The sequence below is a fragment of the Chlorocebus sabaeus genome, chromosome 16, assembly GCF_047675955.1.
Source record: "Chlorocebus sabaeus isolate Y175 chromosome 16, mChlSab1.0.hap1, whole genome shotgun sequence".
In the NCBI taxonomy this organism is placed as follows: Eukaryota; Metazoa; Chordata; class Mammalia; order Primates; family Cercopithecidae; genus Chlorocebus; species Chlorocebus sabaeus.
The window spans coordinates 52454533-52473409 of record NC_132919.1 but is presented as its reverse complement, the minus strand read 5'-3'; the positions used below and the strand labels follow the sequence as shown (position 1 = coordinate 52473409).

General features: G+C 58.0%; 1 protein-coding gene across 3 annotated transcripts in view; it reads left to right on the top strand.

Moving 5' to 3' along the window:
* KIF19 (kinesin family member 19) overlaps positions 1 to 18877 on the top strand; it is a 29664-nt gene that overhangs the window by 10005 nt on the left and 782 nt on the right. For 2 of the 3 annotated variants that reach the window (XM_008011892.3, XM_073005069.1), the window contains 17 exons: positions 5338 to 5448; positions 6081 to 6168; positions 6476 to 6612; positions 7663 to 7788; positions 8199 to 8393; positions 9819 to 9965; positions 11219 to 11341; positions 12648 to 12813; positions 14192 to 14366; positions 14498 to 14696; positions 15672 to 15942; positions 16024 to 16145; positions 16626 to 16759; positions 17001 to 17106; positions 17298 to 17385; positions 17996 to 18393; positions 18619 to 18778. In XM_008011892.3, the coding sequence (XP_008010083.2) occupies positions 5338 to 5448; positions 6081 to 6168; positions 6476 to 6612; positions 7663 to 7788; positions 8199 to 8393; positions 9819 to 9965; positions 11219 to 11341; positions 12648 to 12813; positions 14192 to 14366; positions 14498 to 14696; positions 15672 to 15942; positions 16024 to 16145; positions 16626 to 16759; positions 17001 to 17106; positions 17298 to 17385; positions 17996 to 18393; positions 18619 to 18778 (2746 nt within the window). The remainder of the gene's footprint in view (positions 1 to 5337; positions 5449 to 6080; positions 6169 to 6475; positions 6613 to 7662; positions 7789 to 8198; positions 8394 to 9818; positions 9966 to 11218; positions 11342 to 12647; positions 12814 to 14191; positions 14367 to 14497; positions 14697 to 15671; positions 15943 to 16023; positions 16146 to 16625; positions 16760 to 17000; positions 17107 to 17297; positions 17386 to 17995; positions 18394 to 18618; positions 18779 to 18877) is intronic. The other variant, XM_008011894.3, reaches the window with a different exon arrangement.

The window sequence follows — 18877 nt, the reverse complement described above, 5'->3', positions numbered from 1 at the left end:
GAGCATCTTTTCCCTGTGTCTCTTCCTAGCGGCTTCCCTCTACGCAGATCTGTGCCCAAATTTCCCCTTTTTATAACGACGCTCGTCATAGTGGATAAAGGGCCCACCCTACTCCAATATGACCTCATCCTTCCTCAACTGATCACACCTGCAACAACCCCATTTCCAAATAAGGTCACATTCTAAGGCACTGGGCATTAGGACTTCACAACATGAAATCCGGGGGGCTGGGGGGAGGCACAGTTCCACCTGTGACAAGCGGGTGTTCCCCCCAGCCAGGCAGCTGTTTGTCCACTGGTGCACTTGGAGAGGCATGGTGGGCAGGCTGGGTTCTGAGACCCACAGCTCTGAATCTGCCCAACTCTGCACTTGGCAGTATGGCTTTAGGTCATTTACTTAATCCAACCAATTCCTCATCTCCAGGCAAGCGATAATAAGAGTGTCCTCTCTTTTTTTATTTGTTTGTTTTTGTTTTTTCGAGACAGAGTCTCGCTCTGTCACCCAGGCTGGAGTGCGGTGGCGCAATCTTGGCTCACTGCAACCTCTGCATCTCAGGTTTAAGCGATTCTCCTGCCTCAGCCTCCCAAGTAGCTAGGACTACAGGAACGTGCCACCATGCCCAGCTAATTTTTGTATTTTTAGTAGAGACGGGGTTTTGCCATGTTGGCCAGGCTGGTCTCAAACTCCTGACCTCAAGTGATACACCCACTTCAGCCTCCCAAAGTTCTGGGATTACAGGCATGGGCCACCATGCCTAGCAAGAGTGCCCACTCTTAAGCTGTCAGGGAAAACACACGCCAAGCCATTGGCACCATGCCTGGCACAATCACCACTCCCCATAAATGGCAGCTTTATTCAGCACACGTCCCTTGGACATCTGCTGTGTGCCAACCAGGGGAGCCTTTACAGGGAGGCTCAGAGGCGTAGAGGAGCCTCCCCGAGTAGGGACTGCGTGTGCTCATGGGGGTGAGGGGTGCTTGGGTGGGTGAGGTACTCGTGCGCTGGCCTCTGTGGATGCACACATCAGTTCCCAGGTCTGTGCAGTGAAGATCCCTGGCATGGAGGATGGAAGGCGAAGCTCCAGCCCTCTCTTCCTGACCCTGTGTTTCTCACAAGAAACCCCAGTGATCTGAGCTGAGAACCAGTGCCACAGCCTGCCCATCGCTTCTTTGCCTTGCTCATGTAATTGTCCAAAATTCTCTCTCCGTTCCACGTCTCTCATTCTTTAGGACTCAATGCTAGTGCCACCTCTTCCAGGAAGTCTTCCTCTAGGGGTGGGATTAGGTGCCTCCCTGTACTCCCGCACTTTCCTGGTTATTGAAATGATCCTTGAGTGTCGGAAGGCAGGAAACCTGGGCTCCCTTTGCACTCTCTCCCTGAAACCTTGCTCAGCAAGTGTGTTGACCTGGCCTGAACACCCCGCGCTGGTCTCCCGGGCAGCTCAGAGCACCTGTCCCCACCCCTCGCCAGCTCAGCTCCAGCTCATCTGGTGGAGGGGCACAAGGGCTCCGTTGTGTGCTAGAGGGGACAGGAATAGGGTGATGCTCTCGAGGGTGGGGCGGGGGTTGGAGCACAGACAGATGGAACCCAGACAAAGCCCTCTTTAAGCGGGGATCATGGCAGCTGTGCTGACTGTACTGCAGGAGCCTGGTTAGCTAAAGGAACCAAATGCCCAGGACGCCATGAACTTGGCAGTGTCTGAAGGTCACGGGTGGGATGGGCATTGGTGCATGCCGCTCACCCTCCCTGGCACTGAAGGCCCCTCTCCCAGGGGGTGCTCCTCCAGCCACTGGTCCTGCCTGTGTCCACAGGAGACCGCTGGCATTGAGATAAGAGTGGGAGCAGCTGGCTGGGTTCTGGTTGCATCCCATAGGAACCTGTACTGGGGAACTTGGAGCCAGGTTTTACCTTCAGTCGGGTCTGACACTAGAGCAGGGCTCATGCTGCTAGCTTTGGGGCCTGGGACAGGGTCCAGATCCTGGAAGAGGCTCACTGTGACCACCTAGCTTTTGGCCAGCTGGCAGGGAGCCTGAATGAGTGGCCTCATTCTTTTCTCCACACAAAGCCCCCTGGTCCATCCTATCTAGAACTCTCTCCTGTAGCTGGCTGACCTGGAATCCCATCTGATTGGGAAAGAGTTCCACATGAGGCTGCCAGGGTCAGGCCTCCTGGAAAGCCGCCTCCCTCTCCCCTCCTCCACTGAGAATCCCAGAAGGGGCCTTGCCAGATACCTGACAGTGATAGGTTAGTTTCGATGCAATGAGCACAGGTATGAGCCTACGCTAGGAGTCCAGGTGGGGAAGGAAGGGGGTTTGACCCAGGGCACACGTAGAATGCTGCGGGAGTCTGTTGGGAGCCCCAGGGCTGTCATCCTCCTGGGACTGGGCGTCCTAAATCCGTGAGCTCGATCTGGGTGAACCCAGAGGGACCTACGAGGACCTCCTGGATACACGGAGCCCGGCTGTGTTCACAGCTCTGCTGCCTGCTGCTCCCTCACCACCTCTCCTCACCCCGGAGCGGCCACCCTTCATGCCTTGTCTGTTCCCAAGCCCTTTTTGGGACTGTCACCAGCCCTGGCTCCCCTGCTGACCCAGGAAGGGAGCATAGCCCCTGTCTCTGCTTCCATGGGGCACCCCTATAACAGCCCACCCTCCTCAGTGCCCTGCCCGCTGTTAGGACTCGGTTTAGCTCCTTGGACAGTATCTTATCCCCGGTTGAATTAGGTCAGGCTAATGCGCACTGTGGGTGTTGGGACTTCCTGGAATTATAGGAACTACTGAGGAATAGGATGGGAACTCCCCTACCTACCCTACCCCACAAGGCCCCCCGTGGGAGTAGGGGTGGAAGTGTGTGCGTAAGAGGTGGTTTAGGAGGGTAGGCAGAGTGCCAGCCAGGATCCAGACAGCCAGGCCCCAGTCCTGGCTCTGCCATTTCCTAGCAACATGACTTTGTGCCTCAACTTCCCCGTCTGAGAATCATCATCGTGATGACTCAAGTTGAAGGGTTCAGTCACGATGATCATGGTGATTCTGTGCTGGGAGGAAGGGGCTGGAAATGAAGGCTGCTCGTGCCCTACCTCCCTCGCCCCCTTCCCTCCCACTGAAAGAGGGGACCCATGAGATGCCCATGCTGGCTGAGGCTGCCGTCATGCACTCTGTTCAGCACCCATGGCCCCAGGGAGCGTCCTCCCTTCTCATGAAGAGCACAGTGGTGGCTCGTTTTCCCCTGGCTGGCATGAGCCAGGACCCCAGGGAGCCCAGGCACCCCCAGGCACAGAGCAGCATTTAGAGGTGCCAGCTGCTTCTCAGGGGGCACCTCCACGGTGCAGTGGTTGGGGGTGGTGCATGAGAAGGACAGGGACTATGGTCCAAAGGGACCTCAGGCAGGTGCAGGACCCGTGGAATCCCAGTGACCTTCTCCATGGTGAGGGTGGGGTTGTGGGCCTTGACTTGATGGCAGAGTCATGGGTGCAGGGAGCAGGTGGCCACTCTCAGGCTCCACCCCTGCCCTCTTAACAGCCCCTTGAACAAAGACTGTTGAGCTCTTGGCACATGCCCGGCCCTGTGCCCAAGCACGTTACACGTTGTTCCAGGGTCTTCCCAGCCCTGCAGGTGGATCACGCTGCTGTCCCTTCTGACAGAGGAGGAGACGGAGGCTCAGGCAGGTTACACCCAGGCCCGACTGCCAATAAGAGGTCACAAGGGCCTCAGCGCCTGCCCTGATTCTCCTCTGCTGCCCCTGCTCCCCTCATCCTAAATCCTCCAAACTCAAGCCCTCCCACGCATCTTTGAATGTCTCCTGTTATTTCCACGAGTCTGGCATTGACTCTGTCCCCACCCCTACCCTAGACTAGGGCCCCCAGCAAGGATGCAGCCTCCTTCCTCTGCATCTCTGCACAGAGCTCAGGATGAGGCTCAGCACACACCAAGGGCACAGGGGCAGAGGCGGGGTCAGAGTGGAAAATGGGTCCCTCAGTCACCTTTGGAGGAGGGAAAGAACCCGGCCAGGACCCTTCTGTGTCTCAACACACATGCCAGGAGGTGTGCACATGCGCACACACACACACACAGTGCTGCCACTTCTACCCTGCAGGGAGGGGAGCCCCAGCTGGGATTGGCCCACCCGTGCCCTGTCCTGGCTGCCAGCCCAAGCTCCTCTGCCTCCCTTCCACTCCCAGCTCAGGCTCAAAGCTGCAAAGGGCCACTGGTGCAGTTCCTTCACCCCTCTCAGTCGCGAGCGGAGCTCCCCAAGCCCAGCGTGCTGACCTCGTCCCTCACCCAGCTGCCTGCGACTCTTTGCCCTGCCCCAGGGTCTGCCCTGAAGGGGTGAGGCGGGGCAGGCAGGGCTATAGGAGGTGGATAGGAGTCAGTGGACTTTGAACTCAGAGCCTGGTTGGCACCCTGGGTCTCCTCTTGCTGATGTGTGACGACCTGGGGGGTGTGACTCCTTTGGACCCTGATTTCCTCATCTGTAAGGTGGGAGTCATAGCTGGCCTTAGCCTGGGGTCATGGCTGGGGTTAAAAGAGACTATGTGAGGCCAGGCATGGTGGCTCATGCCTATAATCCCAGCACTTTGGAAAGCTGAGGCGGGTGGATCACTTGAGGTCAGGAGTTTGAGACCAGCCTGGCCAACATGGAGAAACCCCATCTCTACTAAAAATACAGGTGGCATGCGCCTGTAGTCCCAGGTACTCGGGAGGCTGTGGCAGGAGAATCGCTGAACCCAGGAGGTGGAGGTTGCAGTGAGCCGAGATCATGCCACTGCACTCCAGCCTAGACAACGAGCAAGACTCCGTCTTAAAAATAAATAAATAAATAAAAGACACTGTGTGTGTGGGTGCTTGCAACAGGTCCTGACACGAAATGAACCCTGACAGATGCCCTCCATTCTGCTGTTGCTCCTCTTTGGCAGAGGCAGCGTGGGGGGTGGTGTTGCAGTGAGGGGCAGGCCCCCAGGGTAGCCTGGGCATCACCTGTGTGTGCTCTGCTCCCCTGGGACTGCACTGGCCTTGTAGGGGTAATTGCTTGTTGTCAGGAAGGTGTCCCCTTTGGGCATCCAAGGCCAGGTGATGGCGAGCCTGACCCGACACGGGAAAGCTGAAGAGGACAGGTTTGGGTTGTGGCTCTGAGACCTACCTCCAGTGGGACCTGGGACCTGGACTCTGGCCTCTGGCCCCTCCCATCCCTTGCCCATGTCCTGGGCTAGGGTCAGAGCCCAGGAGGGCTTTGTTAACTCTGATCGACAAAGGGGTTAACTTTGTTAATCCCTGAGGGTTGACCTCGTGGGGACCCAGGGATCCCAGGTGACCGTGGGCCTCCCTCTGGGGACCTTTGCAGATGGTGGTTCTCATGGACCCAATGGAGGATCCCGACGACATCCTGCGGGCACATCGCTCCCGGGAGAAGTCCTACCTGTTTGACGTGGCCTTTGACTTCACTGCCACCCAGGTGAGGGAGGGCCTGGGCTGGAGACATGCAGGAGCCCCTCCCTACCCATAGCCCCACTCAGAAGGGGCCCTCCAGGGTCCCTGCCTTTGAACCTCAGCCTCCACTCCACCTGCTCACCCTCTGTTCCTTGAGCCCTCCCCAGTCAGGAAGGTTCTCATGCACACAAGGCCCACACACCCGGCCTCTTGCACGGATGCACTGGCGTTGGCACTCAGACACCACCCTACACAGTACACCTCGCTTGGCTCCTACCGAGCTGGAAAAGGAGCTTAACGGCCATCTGGTGCGAGGACAGGGACAGAGGGTTGGTTCAGCGAAGCTGACACCCTCCTTGGGGACCCCCATCTTGCCCATCTGCGGGATGCTTCCAGGAACAGATGTGATGCATCCTCAGGGCTGGGGGCCAGGAGGCAGCTGTGCAGGGAGGCGTCTCAGGTGTCCTGGGCTCTCGTTCAGCCTGGCGTCCTCCACCGTGAGTGTAAGCAGAGACATTCCCTCCCCCACCCCCACTCACCTTGGGGCTGGGGCTCCAGGGACAGAAACCTCTCCTATCAGAGGTCAGGATGAGCCAGTGGGTGCCTGTGCTGTGCCCCGCCTGTGTCCCGGCCCCTGACAGGCTTCCTTCCTCACAGGAGATGGTGTATCAGGCCACCACCAAGAGCCTCATCGAAGGCGTCATCTCAGGCTACAATGCCACTGTCTTTGCCTATGGCCCCACAGGTGAGGGGAACACCCAGACTGTGGGCAAGGACTGCAATATTCCTGTAATCCCCGTCACCCTCCAACTAGTCTGACCCCAGCTGGGACAGGAATCAAGGATGTGGTCGCTCCAAATCTCACCCAGGGCCCTCCAGCCCCAGAAGCCCCATCCCGAGCCAGGGGCATCATCCGCCTTGCTCCCCACCACCTCCCTGGCCATCTGAGAGGGCCCAGCCTTGAGGACAAACCCCGGCTTCCAGGAGTGCCTGCCCAGCAAAGCCTCCCTCCCGACTCCACCCTGGTCACCCTCCACCTTGTTCTGCCCCAGGCTGTGGGAAAACCTACACCATGCTGGGCACAGACCAGGAGCCCGGCATTTACGTTCGGACCCTCAATGACCTCTTCCGTGCCATCGAGGAGACCAGCAACGACATGGAGTATGAGGTCTCCATGTCCTACCTGGAGGTGAGTCCCCCCAGTCCAGGCTCATATGGGGCTGGCCCACCTCCCTGGGGCTGGTCACTGGGCAGCTTCTCAGGGCACTCATCACTGCTGCCCTCCCACATGCCTATTGTGAGCTCCACTTTACAAACATTGTAGGCTCATCAGAGAGGTTAGGCAACTAGACCAATGTCACACAGTAAGCGAGGGGGTGGGGATTCAAACGCCGGACCCTGCAGCTTCTGCTCTGTGCCAGGCTCACCACCTCACCATCCTCACGGGCCCATTCCTTAGAGCAGACCCTGTCTGCCCTGCCAGACTGCCTCCAGCCACTCTGTGTACGTGGGTACAGTGAAAACTGAACATACACATACAGGCTGGAACCTATAGGCCTTTGCCACCCAGCCACAGCCTCCTGGTGCCCACCCCGTGGGAGTACTATCACCAGACAGTGATGGGATATCAGGGGCTGGGGGAACACATGGAGTCCAGAAGAGGTGGGAGGTTGGACTTCGTCTGGCTCCTCCAGGAGCTGATAATCTCCTGGGTGACATCTTAAGAAGGCAGTGAGGCAGAGCACCAGCAGCTGCTGGCCAACAAGGTGTTGATTCAGCCAGCAAGACTCGCTTTATGGGGTGGGGTGCCCCCAGAAAGAGCACAGGGGTTGCCTAGCAATGAACAGGGCTCCTCACTGGGTGGGGGAAGGGGGTTCTGGTCATTGGTCAGGTCCCCATGCAACTAGGTCAATGTCACACAGTAAGTGAGGGGGTGGGGATTCAAACTCAGGGTGCTGCCCGGTGCCCACCCTGTCTGGAAAGGAGTGATCCTTGGTTTTGAAGCCTCCTGTAACCATGGCTCCAGCAGCCCGATGTTTCCTGTGGATGCTGAAGCCCTTGACCCCATAGGAAAGAAAAGGCCTTTCCTCCCAGTCAGGGCTCTTCTGAGAGGAGCCTGGGCTCAGGAAGTGTGAACTCTTGTCCCTTTCTTGCACGAAAGGAAAGGGGACTCGGTCTTGACTTTGATCTCCTGCCCTTAGTCTCCCTTCCCCCATCCCTCCCCCACCTGTCCCATCAGATCTACAATGAGATGATCCGGGACCTGCTGAACCCCTCCCTGGGCTACCTGGAGCTACGGGAGGACTCCAAGGGGGTGATCCAGGTGGCCGGCATCACCGAAGTCTCCACCATCAATGCCAAGGAGGCGAGTTTTGTATAGCCAGCCAGGAGCCACTGAGAGGAAGCTCACTGCCTGAGGGGCAGGAGGGGCAGGGACTGAAGCCAGGGGGCTGCTGCCCACTCAGCTGAGGCTGAGACAGACAGGCAGAACCCTGAGTGGCAGCAAGGAGGGGACTCACACCTGCCCCAATGCCCCCACCACGCTGACCCTGGGAGGGTAACCAGGCAACACTGCCTCTCCATTTACCCAGAGACCCTGTCCTCCAGAGAGCCGAGCTCACCCCAGGCCTCTCGGCGCATGGAGCCCAGCCCATTCCAGCCTGCCCTTTCCCAACCGCTCAGAAGTAGGACCCTCCCTGCCAGCCCCCTTGGGCTCCTCTGTGCTGGAGCATCTCCAGCAGTCGCTAAGAGCTGCCTCTGCTCCCTCCCACCCAGATCATGCAGCTGCTGATGAAGGGGAACCGGCAGAGGACCCAGGAGCCCACGGCCGCCAACCAGACGTCCTCCCGCTCCCACGCGGTGCTGCAGGTGGCCGTGCGCCAGCGCAGCCGGGTCAAGAACATCTTGCAGGAGGTGCGGCAGGGCCGCCTGTTCATGGTCGACCTGGCGGGTTCGGAGCGTGCCTCCCAGGTGAGGCTGGGACCTGGGCTGGGCAGAGGAGGGAGGGCTGACCCAGGGAGGAGTGGAGGGCAAGGACGGTGACTCCCATGCGAGGCCAGCACCACAGGAACAGGGGAGAAAGGTTGGGAGGTGGGGACAGGGATGCTGGCATCTCAGCTTCCTAGGAGTTGGAGCGGGGAGGATGTCACAGTGAGGTGGCGGGGATGAGTGGAGACCCCTGGGTTAAGGAAGTGAGGAACGTCCCAGAGGAGCAGGGTGGGGGGGGATGGGGTAGGGCATCGCAGGAAAAGCCAAGGGGCTCTTGTGGGAAGGAGAAAGAGGATGGGGGTTTCTCCAGGGAAGGAGACGGGCTGCCCTAGGAGAGAGATCCGGGAAGACAATGAATGGACCCAAAGGAGTAGTTGGAGGCAGGGAGAGACAAGTATCCCCTGACTGGGGGGTGACTTGGGACATCCTGGGAGAGGACCCAGCCAGTCACATCACGAAGAGGAGAAGGTGCCCGTCACCCATTTCTGGCAGCATCTTTGTCCCCTCTCATGGAGCTTGGCTTCGTGGCAGCATCCTTGTCCCCTCCCCTGAAGCCCTGCTTGCTGGGCTCTGCAGCCTTGGTGGCAGCACCACCCTGCTGGTGTAGGTCTGGGCTCCCTCGAGCAGGCAGTCTTGGGGGTTTTAGGGTCACCTGAGCAATGAGGCTGGGTGATGTCACCATTGCTGGCACTGGAACAAATGCAAGGGGAATGATAGCACCAGAAAGAATGAACAGTCTTTCGTGTTTGAACATGTGGGGTTGGATCTGAACGGGGCAGTTTCAAGAAACTCACCCCTCCCATCCAGTAAAGCCTAGGGGGCTTCCTGGAAGGCATACAGAGGAGAGGCCTGGGAGGAGAGTGCCCTTCAGCCACTGGAGCCAGCGGGTCCCGGCTTCGCCAGGCTGGGCAGAGCCACCTCCTACAGGGAGCTGCAGGAGGGGCCTCCTCAGCTTTGATATGCTCCTGCAGGCCCAAGAAAAGGAGAGGAGCCTGCCCTCCGCCACCATGCACATTCTGCATGCGTGTGCACGTACTTCCCTCCCTGCGCCCTGGGGCACCCTCTGGAGTGCCTGTGGTCCTGCTGGCTCCCAACTGAGCTGCCTGGAAAGCAACCTCGCTCCCATCTCATCCATGGCACTGTGTGTCAGGCTGTGCCACAGCACCTGCCCTGGGGAGAACCGGCCATCTCAGCCCTCCTCAGAAGCTGTCAGCCCATCACTCTTGTTCAGAGGCCTCCGGGTCTCTTAACCTTCTCCGATGCCCTCAATGGCCTTGGCGGGAGGACGGCCACAAGGTCCTTGGGGGTTTATTACCCAGGATCACCAGGTCATCAATGGGGTGGCTGGGGAGAAACCCAGTCCCCTGCCTCATCAGGCCGCACTTGTGCCCTTTGCTTGCCCCCTAGACACAGAACCGTGGGCAGCGCATGAAGGAGGGGGCCCACATCAACCGCTCACTGCTGGCACTGGGCAACTGCATCAACGCCCTGAGTGACAAGGGTAGCAACAAGTACATCAACTATCGCGACAGCAAGCTCACCCGACTCCTCAAGGTACCAGCCACAGCTGGGCCTGGGTACTGGGCACCGAGGGTGAGGCTGCCAGATTGAACAAATGAAAATACAGGGCACCCAGCTAAATTCCAACTTTAGGATACACAGCAAAATTTATTTTAGTGTAAATATGTCACATGCAATATTTGGGATATTCTTATACTAAAACAAATTAGTTGTGTATCTGAAATTCAAATTGAACTGGATATCCCATATTTTATCTGGCAACCCTAACCAAAGGCTGGGCAACGGGAAGGGAGAGGAGCATGTGATACCCCCACCCAGGGCTGTGAGTCAGAGCCATCTGGATTTGGGGGTGCAGGTGGGCAGTCAGCCTCATGGCCCCACAGGTCTGCTGTTTGGGGGTGGCCTTCTTTGTGCAGGGGTGTCCTTGGCCTTAAATTATAGCGGCATCACTGAGTGTCCACTCCTGGCTGGACTCTTGAATTCAGTACTTCACTTTGTTAACTCCTTAGATCTTGTCAACAACTCTATGAGTGTGAGGGATTACATTTGCAGATGAGCAAACTGAGGCACAACGCAGTTAGGTAACGTTCCTAAGGGCTCACACTAGTAAGTGCTGGAAGTAGGATCCAGTCAGAGGCCTCCCTGGTCTAATATCAGAGTCACCGCTTACTTAACATTGCCATCAGCTGCCGTCATGACTGCACCTAGAAGCCGGGGAGGTGGGGACAATTGCAAAAGGACTGTACCCTTAAAAAGCAAGGAAGACCCGGCGTGGTGGCTCACGCCTGGAATCCCAGCACTATGGGCGGCCGAGGCAGGTGGATCACCTGAAGTCAGGAGTTCAAGACCAGCCTGGCCACCACGGTGAAACCCCATCTCTACTAAAAATACAAAAATTAGCCAGGTGTGGTGACAGGCGCCTATAGTCCCAGCTACTCGGGAGGCTGAGGCGCAAGAATTGCTTGGATCTGGGAGGTGGAGGTTGCAGTGAGCCGAGATAGCACCACTGTACGCCAGCCTGGGCGACAGATCGAGACCCTGTCTCAAAAAAAAAAAAAAAAAAAAAGAACTAAAGAGGTGAAGGACTTTTTTTAAGTTTACACAGCTGGTAATTGCTGGAGCAGGGCTTTCTTCCTCCCAAGCCTCACGCCATATGACGTTCAGCAGCCGGGTCCCTTGAGTGTAAAGAGAGAGATTGCACTCGCCAGGGAGGGCATCGTGAACAGCCTGGCAGGAGGAAGGCCTGGGGAGGCAGTTCCCACTGACCACAGCCACCTCCCATCCAGGATTCTCTGGGAGGAAACAGCCGCACAGTGATGATCGCTCACATCAGTCCTGCGAGTAGTGCCTTTGAGGAGTCCCGGAACACCCTGACGTACGCCGGCCGGGCCAAGAACATTAAGACTAGGGTGAGGGCCCCTGGACTGTCCACCAGGGCACAGCTTCCTGGGCTGAGATTCAAGCCCCTGGGCTGATCCCTGCCACCCCACCCCACTCTCTGGAACCAGCCACTGCTGCACTGGCCTCATTCCCTAGTTGACTGTCACCTGTACACTTTCCCTGCACCTCCAAACCCTGCTCCTCTGCCTGGAAGCCGAGAGCTCCGAAGGGTCCCCGCTTCCTCCAGTCCCAGGACTGTGCTCCCCCTGCCTCACCCCCTCTTCTCTTACCTTCCTCGTCTTCATATGCTCATTTAGACCTTTGCATTTCTAAAGTACCTCTTCATGACGGTCATCACAGGAGGCAAGCTTCACTGAGCCCTTGCTCTCAGCCCTTTCACATGCTACCTCCTTTGATCCTCAAAAAACAGCAGTGTTACTGCTGTTCCCATGTACAGATTAGGACAGCAAGGTTTAAGGAAGTTAAGTGACTTCCCAGCTGGTCAGTGATGGCGCTGAGAATGGACACTAGATCTGTCCCGTTTCCAAGTTCGTGTCCTTACCTGTCTGTAAGCATGTCGGAACCCTTGCCATCCACTTAGAAATCCATTTCTGCCTGTCCGTGTGCAGAGGAGTGGGAATGGATACATGTATGATAGCATGCAGGGAACATTCTCCCAACACCTAACGCTTGCCAGCTGCTGTCCTAAGGGCTTTACGTTTTATTCCAACCCCTCAATGGGGGACGGGAGACACATTCTTGAAACAGCTCATTGATGGTTCAGAATATTACTAATAGCAGGTAAATGATGCCAATGGTAGGTGCTGGGGCAAAACAGGAACAGGAGGTGGGGGTGGGCTGTTGGGGTCCAGTGGAACTCTCTGGAGACTGTAAGTGGGACCCTGAAGGCTGAGAAAACATTCCAGAAGGGTAGGAGCAGGGAGGGCACAGGTTCCAAAGGCAGGAAGGGGATAGCATCTGTGGTGGGCATGGGGAGAGCAGGACAGGTCTTCGACTGGAGCGAGATGTTCATGCAGGAACGGTGAGCCCAGAGAAAAACAGAGAGATGGGGGTGGCCCTTCAACAATGGGTGGAGGAATGAGGACGTTCCCTCATTCCTTCAGGAAGCTACTGAAGGTTGATGAGTTTCAGCAGTGACTGTGACAAGAGGTTGCGGAAGTGGAGGAAAGGAGGCCACTACTATCAGCTAGAAAGACTGGGAGAGGCAGGGGGAAGAAAGGCGGCCCCTGCAGGTAGGCCTTGGTGAGTGCACGGAGGCAGGGCCTGGCACCCTGGGTGACTGCATCCCCTCCACTCCCTACATGTTCCCTGCAGGTGAAGCAGAACCTGCTGAACGTCTCCTACCACATCGCCCAGTACACCAGCATCATCGCTGACCTGCGGGGCGAGATCCAGCGACTCAAGTGCAAGATTGATGAGCAGACTGGGCGGGGACAGGCCCGGGGCCGGCAGGATCGGGGTGACATCCGCCACATCCAAGGTGCGCCTGTGGGTCTGTGTGAGTGGCAGCCCCCTCCAGGCAGCCTCACGTTGCTCTGGGATCAGGCCATGTTGTGTTTAAATCCAGAATCGGGCTCTTTCTGGCTGGGTGGTTGGGCTAGGCACTCACCAGCTCTGAGCCTCCTAGCATTCGACTGTTAAATGGGGTTGTGATCTCTGCTTCAGACAGTTGCCAGAGATCACAACCCCATTTTACAACCCACCTTGGAAGAGTAGGTGGGATCCCACAAAGGAGAGGCACATGAGCAATGAGTTGTGCAGGGCACACACTAAGGCCTCTGGCGTAGGACTGCGAGGTCATGCCTGCACCACCGGAATGGGCTCTGTTTCCTTACAGACCTGCATATTTGCTGTGATGGTTTTCCAACAGACAGTAAAGTTTCTTTTTTAAAAAATAATTACTAATATAAAGAGAGAGGCAGACAGTAAAGGTTTTGTTTGTTTGTTTGTTTGTTTTTGAGACGGAGTCTCGCTCTGTTGCCTAGGCTGGAGTACAGTGGCATGATCTGGGCTCACTGCAACCTCTGAATCCCAGGTTCAAGCGATTCTCCTACCTCAGACCCCCAAGTAGCTCAGATTACAGGTGCCCGCCACCACGCCTGGGTAATTTTTGTAATTTTAGTAGAGACAGGGTTTCGCTATATCGGCCAGGCTGGTCTCGAACTCCCGACCTCAGGTGATCTGCCCGCCTGGGCCTCCCCCCAAAGCGCTGGGATTACAGGTGTGAGCCACTGCACCTGGCCACAAACAGTAAAGTTTCTAAGGGCACCCCTTTTTACTGTTGGCACAGAGGTGCTGTAAGGGTTAGCAGGAGGCCGGGCGCGGTGGCTCAAGCCTGTAATCCCAGCACTTTGGGAGGCCGAGACGGGCGGATCACGAGGTCAGGAGATCGAGACCATCCTGGCGAACACGGTGAAACCCCGTCTCTACTAAAAAATACAAAAAACTAGCCGGGCGAGGCGGCGGGCGCCTGTAGTCCCAGCTACTCGGGAGGCTGAGGCAGGAGAATGGCGGGAACCCGGGAGGCGGAGCTTGCAGTGAGCTGCGATCCGGCCACTGCACTCCAGCCTGGGCGACAGAGCGAGACTCCGTCTCAAAAAAAAAAAAAAAAAAAGGGTTAGCAGGAGCCCAGTTCATACCAAGGAGCTGGAAATCGCTTTTGGGCAACAGCTTGAAGATTCAGTGCGGGAGTGGGATGTGGGAGGATGTAGTAATCTAGGGGGTCTTCCTGGAGGAAATAGTTGGACAGGAAGTGGGAGCACTGAGTTGGGAAGAAAGGGAGGGGAGGGCCCCAGGTGGGCCCAGGCTTTCCTAGCTGAACTTGCCTCCTCCTCTACCTTACCCACCCTCACTGGCAGCTGAGGTCCAGCTGCACAGCGGGCAGGGTGAGCAGGCTGGCATGGGACAGCTTCGGGAGCAGCTTGTCAGCGCCTTCCAGGAGCAGATGGATGTGCGGAGGCGCCTGCTGGAACTGGAGAACCGTGCCATGGAGGTCCAGATTGACACCTCCCGACACCTGCTCACCATCGCTGGGTAAGCCCCCCGCCCAGGACCCTCCAGGCCCCACCCCTGTGCCTGGGACACAGGAGCATAAGCTGTGGCTGTGCACTGTGCTCTGCCCCCATGGCCTGAATGCCCTGTCTCTCTGGGTGGGGCTGTGGCAGCTGGAAGCATGAGAAGTCCCGCAGGGCCCTCAAGTGGCGGGAGGAACAGCGGAAGGAGTGCTACGCTAAGGACGACAGTGAGAAGGACTCAGACACAGGCGATGACCAGCCGGACATCCTGGAGCCGCCCGAGGTGGTTGCAGCCCGGGAGAGCATCGCAGCCCTGGTGGGCGAGCAGAAGCAGCTGTGCAAGCAGAAGGTGTCCAGGGTTTGGGGGGCAGGGAGAGCGGGTTTAGGGGACAGGGTGCACAGGTTTGAGAGGCAAGGCGGAGGGGCCGGGGTGGGGGTAGCCATGAGACCTGGGAACTCAGGCCACAAATCCTGTGTGACTTTGCTAAGTTCTTTAACTTCTCTGTGTGTCACATTCCCCACCTGTAAAATGGGAGCAGTCCATGGTGCAGCCCTCATGGGGTTGCTGGGAAGATTACATAAATGCCTGGCACATACCAAGGACTCAAAAAATGGTAACTAATGTTATAATGAGGGTTTTCCAGGCCGGGCGCCATGGCTCACACCTGTAATCCCAGCACTTTGGGAGGCTGAGGTAGGCTGATCACTTGAGAGGCCAGGAGTTCGAGACTAGCCTGGCCAACATGGGGAAATCCCATCTCTACTAAAAATACAAAAAAAAAAAAAAAAAAAAAAAAAATAGCCTGGTGTGGTGGTTCATGCCTGTAATCCCAGCTACTCGGATGGCAGAGGAATAAGAATCACTTGAACCTGGGAGGCAGAGGTTGCAGGGAGCTGGGATAGCGCCACTGCACTCCAGCCTGGGTGACAGAGCAAGACCCTGTCTCAAAAAGAAAAAAAAATAATAATAATTAGGGTTTTCCCAATAACAGATTTTTGCCTTCTGTTCTGGGGCATACCCAGACCAGGGGGGCTTTAGGGTGTCATGAGCCCTGAGGGGGTCACATGGGCTGCGGTTAAGTAGCTATCCCCCAAGCTGGTTCCAGGGGTGGGTTGAGGTCAGGATGGCAAGAAAGTGGACACTGAGGGGCCACCTTGGAGTAGTCCCTGATTGTAAAGCCCAAGATTTAGCTTTCAGGGTTGGCCTCAGCCTGGAGCTCCAGACAGATGCCTGGAGTCCAGGCACTGGAGGGGCGAGGACGGGCTGGGCCGGCGGATCGGACCCCTCTCCCCGCTGCCAGGTGTTGACGTGCGCCTCCTGCAGCTGGCGCTGGAGCAGCGCTGCCGGGAGCTGCGCGTGCGGGGCCGGCGCCTGGAGGAGACCCTGCCCCGGCGCATCGGCTCCGAGGAGCAGCGCGAGGTGCTCAGCCTGCTGTGCCGCGTGCACGAGCTCGAGGTGGAGAACACCGAGATGCAGTCGCACGCGCTGCTCCGCGACGGTGCGCTCCGCCACCGCCACGAGGCCGTGCGCCGCCTGGAGCAGCACCGCAGTCTCTGCGACGAGATTATCCAGGGCCAGCGGCAGATCATCGACGGTAGGGCCCACGCCCCCGCGCATCTGAGCCACCCGCGGGGGGGCCGCTGGCACTCGCTGAGCCCTGCCCCTTCCCCGGCAGACTACAACCTGGCTGTCCCGCAGCGCCTGGAAGAGCTCTACCAAGTGTACCTGCGGGAATTGGAGGAGGGCAGCCTGGAGCGGGCCACCATCATGGACCAAGTGGCCTCCAGGGCCCTGCAGGTGGGTGGGCGCCTGGGTGGCCTGAACATGGGCACGTGTGCCCAGGGAGGGGCTGATGACCAAGGCAATGCCTGCAGGCAGCTGGAGGGGACAGGACCAGGCTGGCTGGCACCCCAGGGAGTCGACTCCCTTTCCTTCTTACCCCACCCAAAGCCTTGTCGAGCCTGAGTAAGACCCTCATCCCTGAGCACTCCTAGGCATCGCTTGTTCCCACCCAGGGTCTGAGGGTCAGGGCTGGCCATCTGAGATATCACAAATGGCCCCAGGTGCCCTTCCAGGAGACCAAGCATCAGGCAGTGCCACTGGGGATGCCTAGCAGACCACAGCTTACCCCCGAGGACCCAAACACCAGCCCACTGCCCTTCTGGGGCTCCCAGGCCATCTTACAACCCTTGTCACCCTGTGAGCCTTTGTGACTCTGTGCTGATTCAGTCCAGGACCAAATCTTCTAACTGTCCATCCTGACTCCCTCCTCCCCAGGACAGCTCCTTGCCCAAAATTACCCCAGCAGGAACCTCACTGACCCCAGATTCTGACCCAGAGAGTGTGAAGACACTGAGCTCTGATGCCCAGCGCCTGCGGAACAGCGCTCTCCCTCCCCTCAGCACAGAGAGGTGAGAAGGGGGGCCACCTGCCCCAGCCCCCACCCTGTGCCCTGTCCCAGAGAGGCCAACCCAGACTAAGGCTAAATGGTGAATACGGAGCAGCAATGAGAGGGAGCAGGTGGCCCAGGTCTGGAGCCAGGACTCCTGGGTTCTCTCTCCTTTCACACCGACAGCTTCTCCCCGGGGTGGGGGTGGGACCTCAGTGAGAGAGCCTGGTCTACAGCCACTCATCTTCCTCTGCCAACTTCAGTGAAGGCCACCACGTGTTCAAGGCTGGTACTGGGGCCTGGCAGGCCAAAAGCTCCTCTGTGCCCACCCCACCTCCCATCCAGCTCGGCAGCCTGGTGATGCAGGAGGTGAGCTCTCAGTACCTGATGGCCCCACGAGCTCCGCTGCAGTGGGTGCGGGACACGGGGGTGGACAGCAGCAGTTGGGATGGAGCCTTTCCCAAACGGCACCAGCCTGAGGCCCCGCTATCTCTGCTGAGTGGGGCATGGGGTCCCTGCTGTGTTTAAGGGTTCCCTCCTCCCAACACTCCACCTCATAGGCCCCGGCTCAGGACAGCCTGGGCAGCTGGATCAGCTCTTCCCCCGACAGCAGTGAGATCCTGTTGGAGATCCCCTTGTCCCACAAAGGTATGTGTGCCCTCTGCTGCCCTGGCCACCTCGCCTGGCCTTGTCTAAACTGTTCAGATCACCCAGTCCAAAGCCCTTACCTGCCTTCTTCACTGCCAAGTGCAACCGTGCATTGGGTCCTACACATTCTGAAGAGGCACCATTGCCCCTGAGGATTAGTCAGTCAAGGACACTTAAGGGTCCTCTCTACATCAAGGAGAGACCTTGAGGCAAAAAGGTCTCTTTTTTAGAGAGACCGGGGCAAAACCGGAAATTAGAAAAGACATGTGGCATGGAGAATGGTGTCTCCCACACCCCCGCCGCCACCTCCACTCAGTCATCACTCTAATAGCAAATATCAATTCAATGTCTCCCCCCTGGAAAATGTAGGTTGAGCCCATTTTCTCAATTAATCCTGGAAATAACCCGATGGCATTAGTTTTGCCATCCCCCATTTGCAGATGAAAGTGAGGCTCAGAAATGGGCCCAAGTTTCTTGCATAGCAAACCCCTGGAAAGTGCTGGGGTTGAAACCCAGGCAGTCTGGCTCCTACCTATGTCTGCCATGTCAGAGGAGGCTGTTAAGAGGTGGCCTTGATCTTGGGTTGGGGGTTCCCTGTGTCCTGCTGCAGAGAGGAAGGAGATCATGACTGGCACCAAGTGCATCTCGGTGAAGGCCGCCCGGCGGCGCTCGCAGGCCCTGGGCACCGAGGGGCGACACCTGCTGGCACCTGCAACAGAGCGCAGCAGCCTATCCCTGCACTCGCTGAGCGAGGGCGATGATGCGCGGTCACCAGGCCCGCTGGCCTGCAAGTGGCCACCCAGCCCCATGTTGCAGCATGCTGCCAGTGAGGACAACCTGTCCAGCAGCACGGGCGAGGCCCCGTCTCGGGCAGTCGGGCATCATGGGGACGGTCCTGGGCCCTGGCTGCGTGGCCAGAAGAAAAACCTGGGCAAGAAAAGGGAGGAGTCGCTGGAGGCAAAGAGAAGGAAGCGGAGGTCCCCATCCTTCGAGGTCGCCGGGCAAGGGGTGAGGCAAGGCGCAGGGTGGGGGGGTCTAGGCACTCCCATAGCAGCTGGGGGCCTGAGGGCTGGATTTCTCCAAAGGCTCCAGGGCACCTCTAGCCTGCCCCACACCTGGAGACACCACCCTCCACAAAGTCTCTGTCCCCAGCCTGGTCTAGTAGCTGGGACAGATCCTGGTAGCAGATCCCTGTGCCGCTCTCATCCTCACCCCACTGTTCAACCATCACAGCTCTCCCGCCCCAAGACACACCTCCTGGGGTCCCATCAGGCGGAGCGCATCTCAGACCACAGGATGCCAGTGTGCAGGCACCCAGCCCCTGGTATCCGGCATCTGGGAAAGGTCACACTACCTTTGGCCAAAGTCAGACTCCCTCCAAGCCAGAACACGGGTCAGTATGGGCAAGGAGGGGATGGGGAGGGGAGGTCTCCCCCAGGCCGGGCAGCAGAGAAGACACAGTGCATTTCCTGCGCCTCTGGTTGCCCCTTGC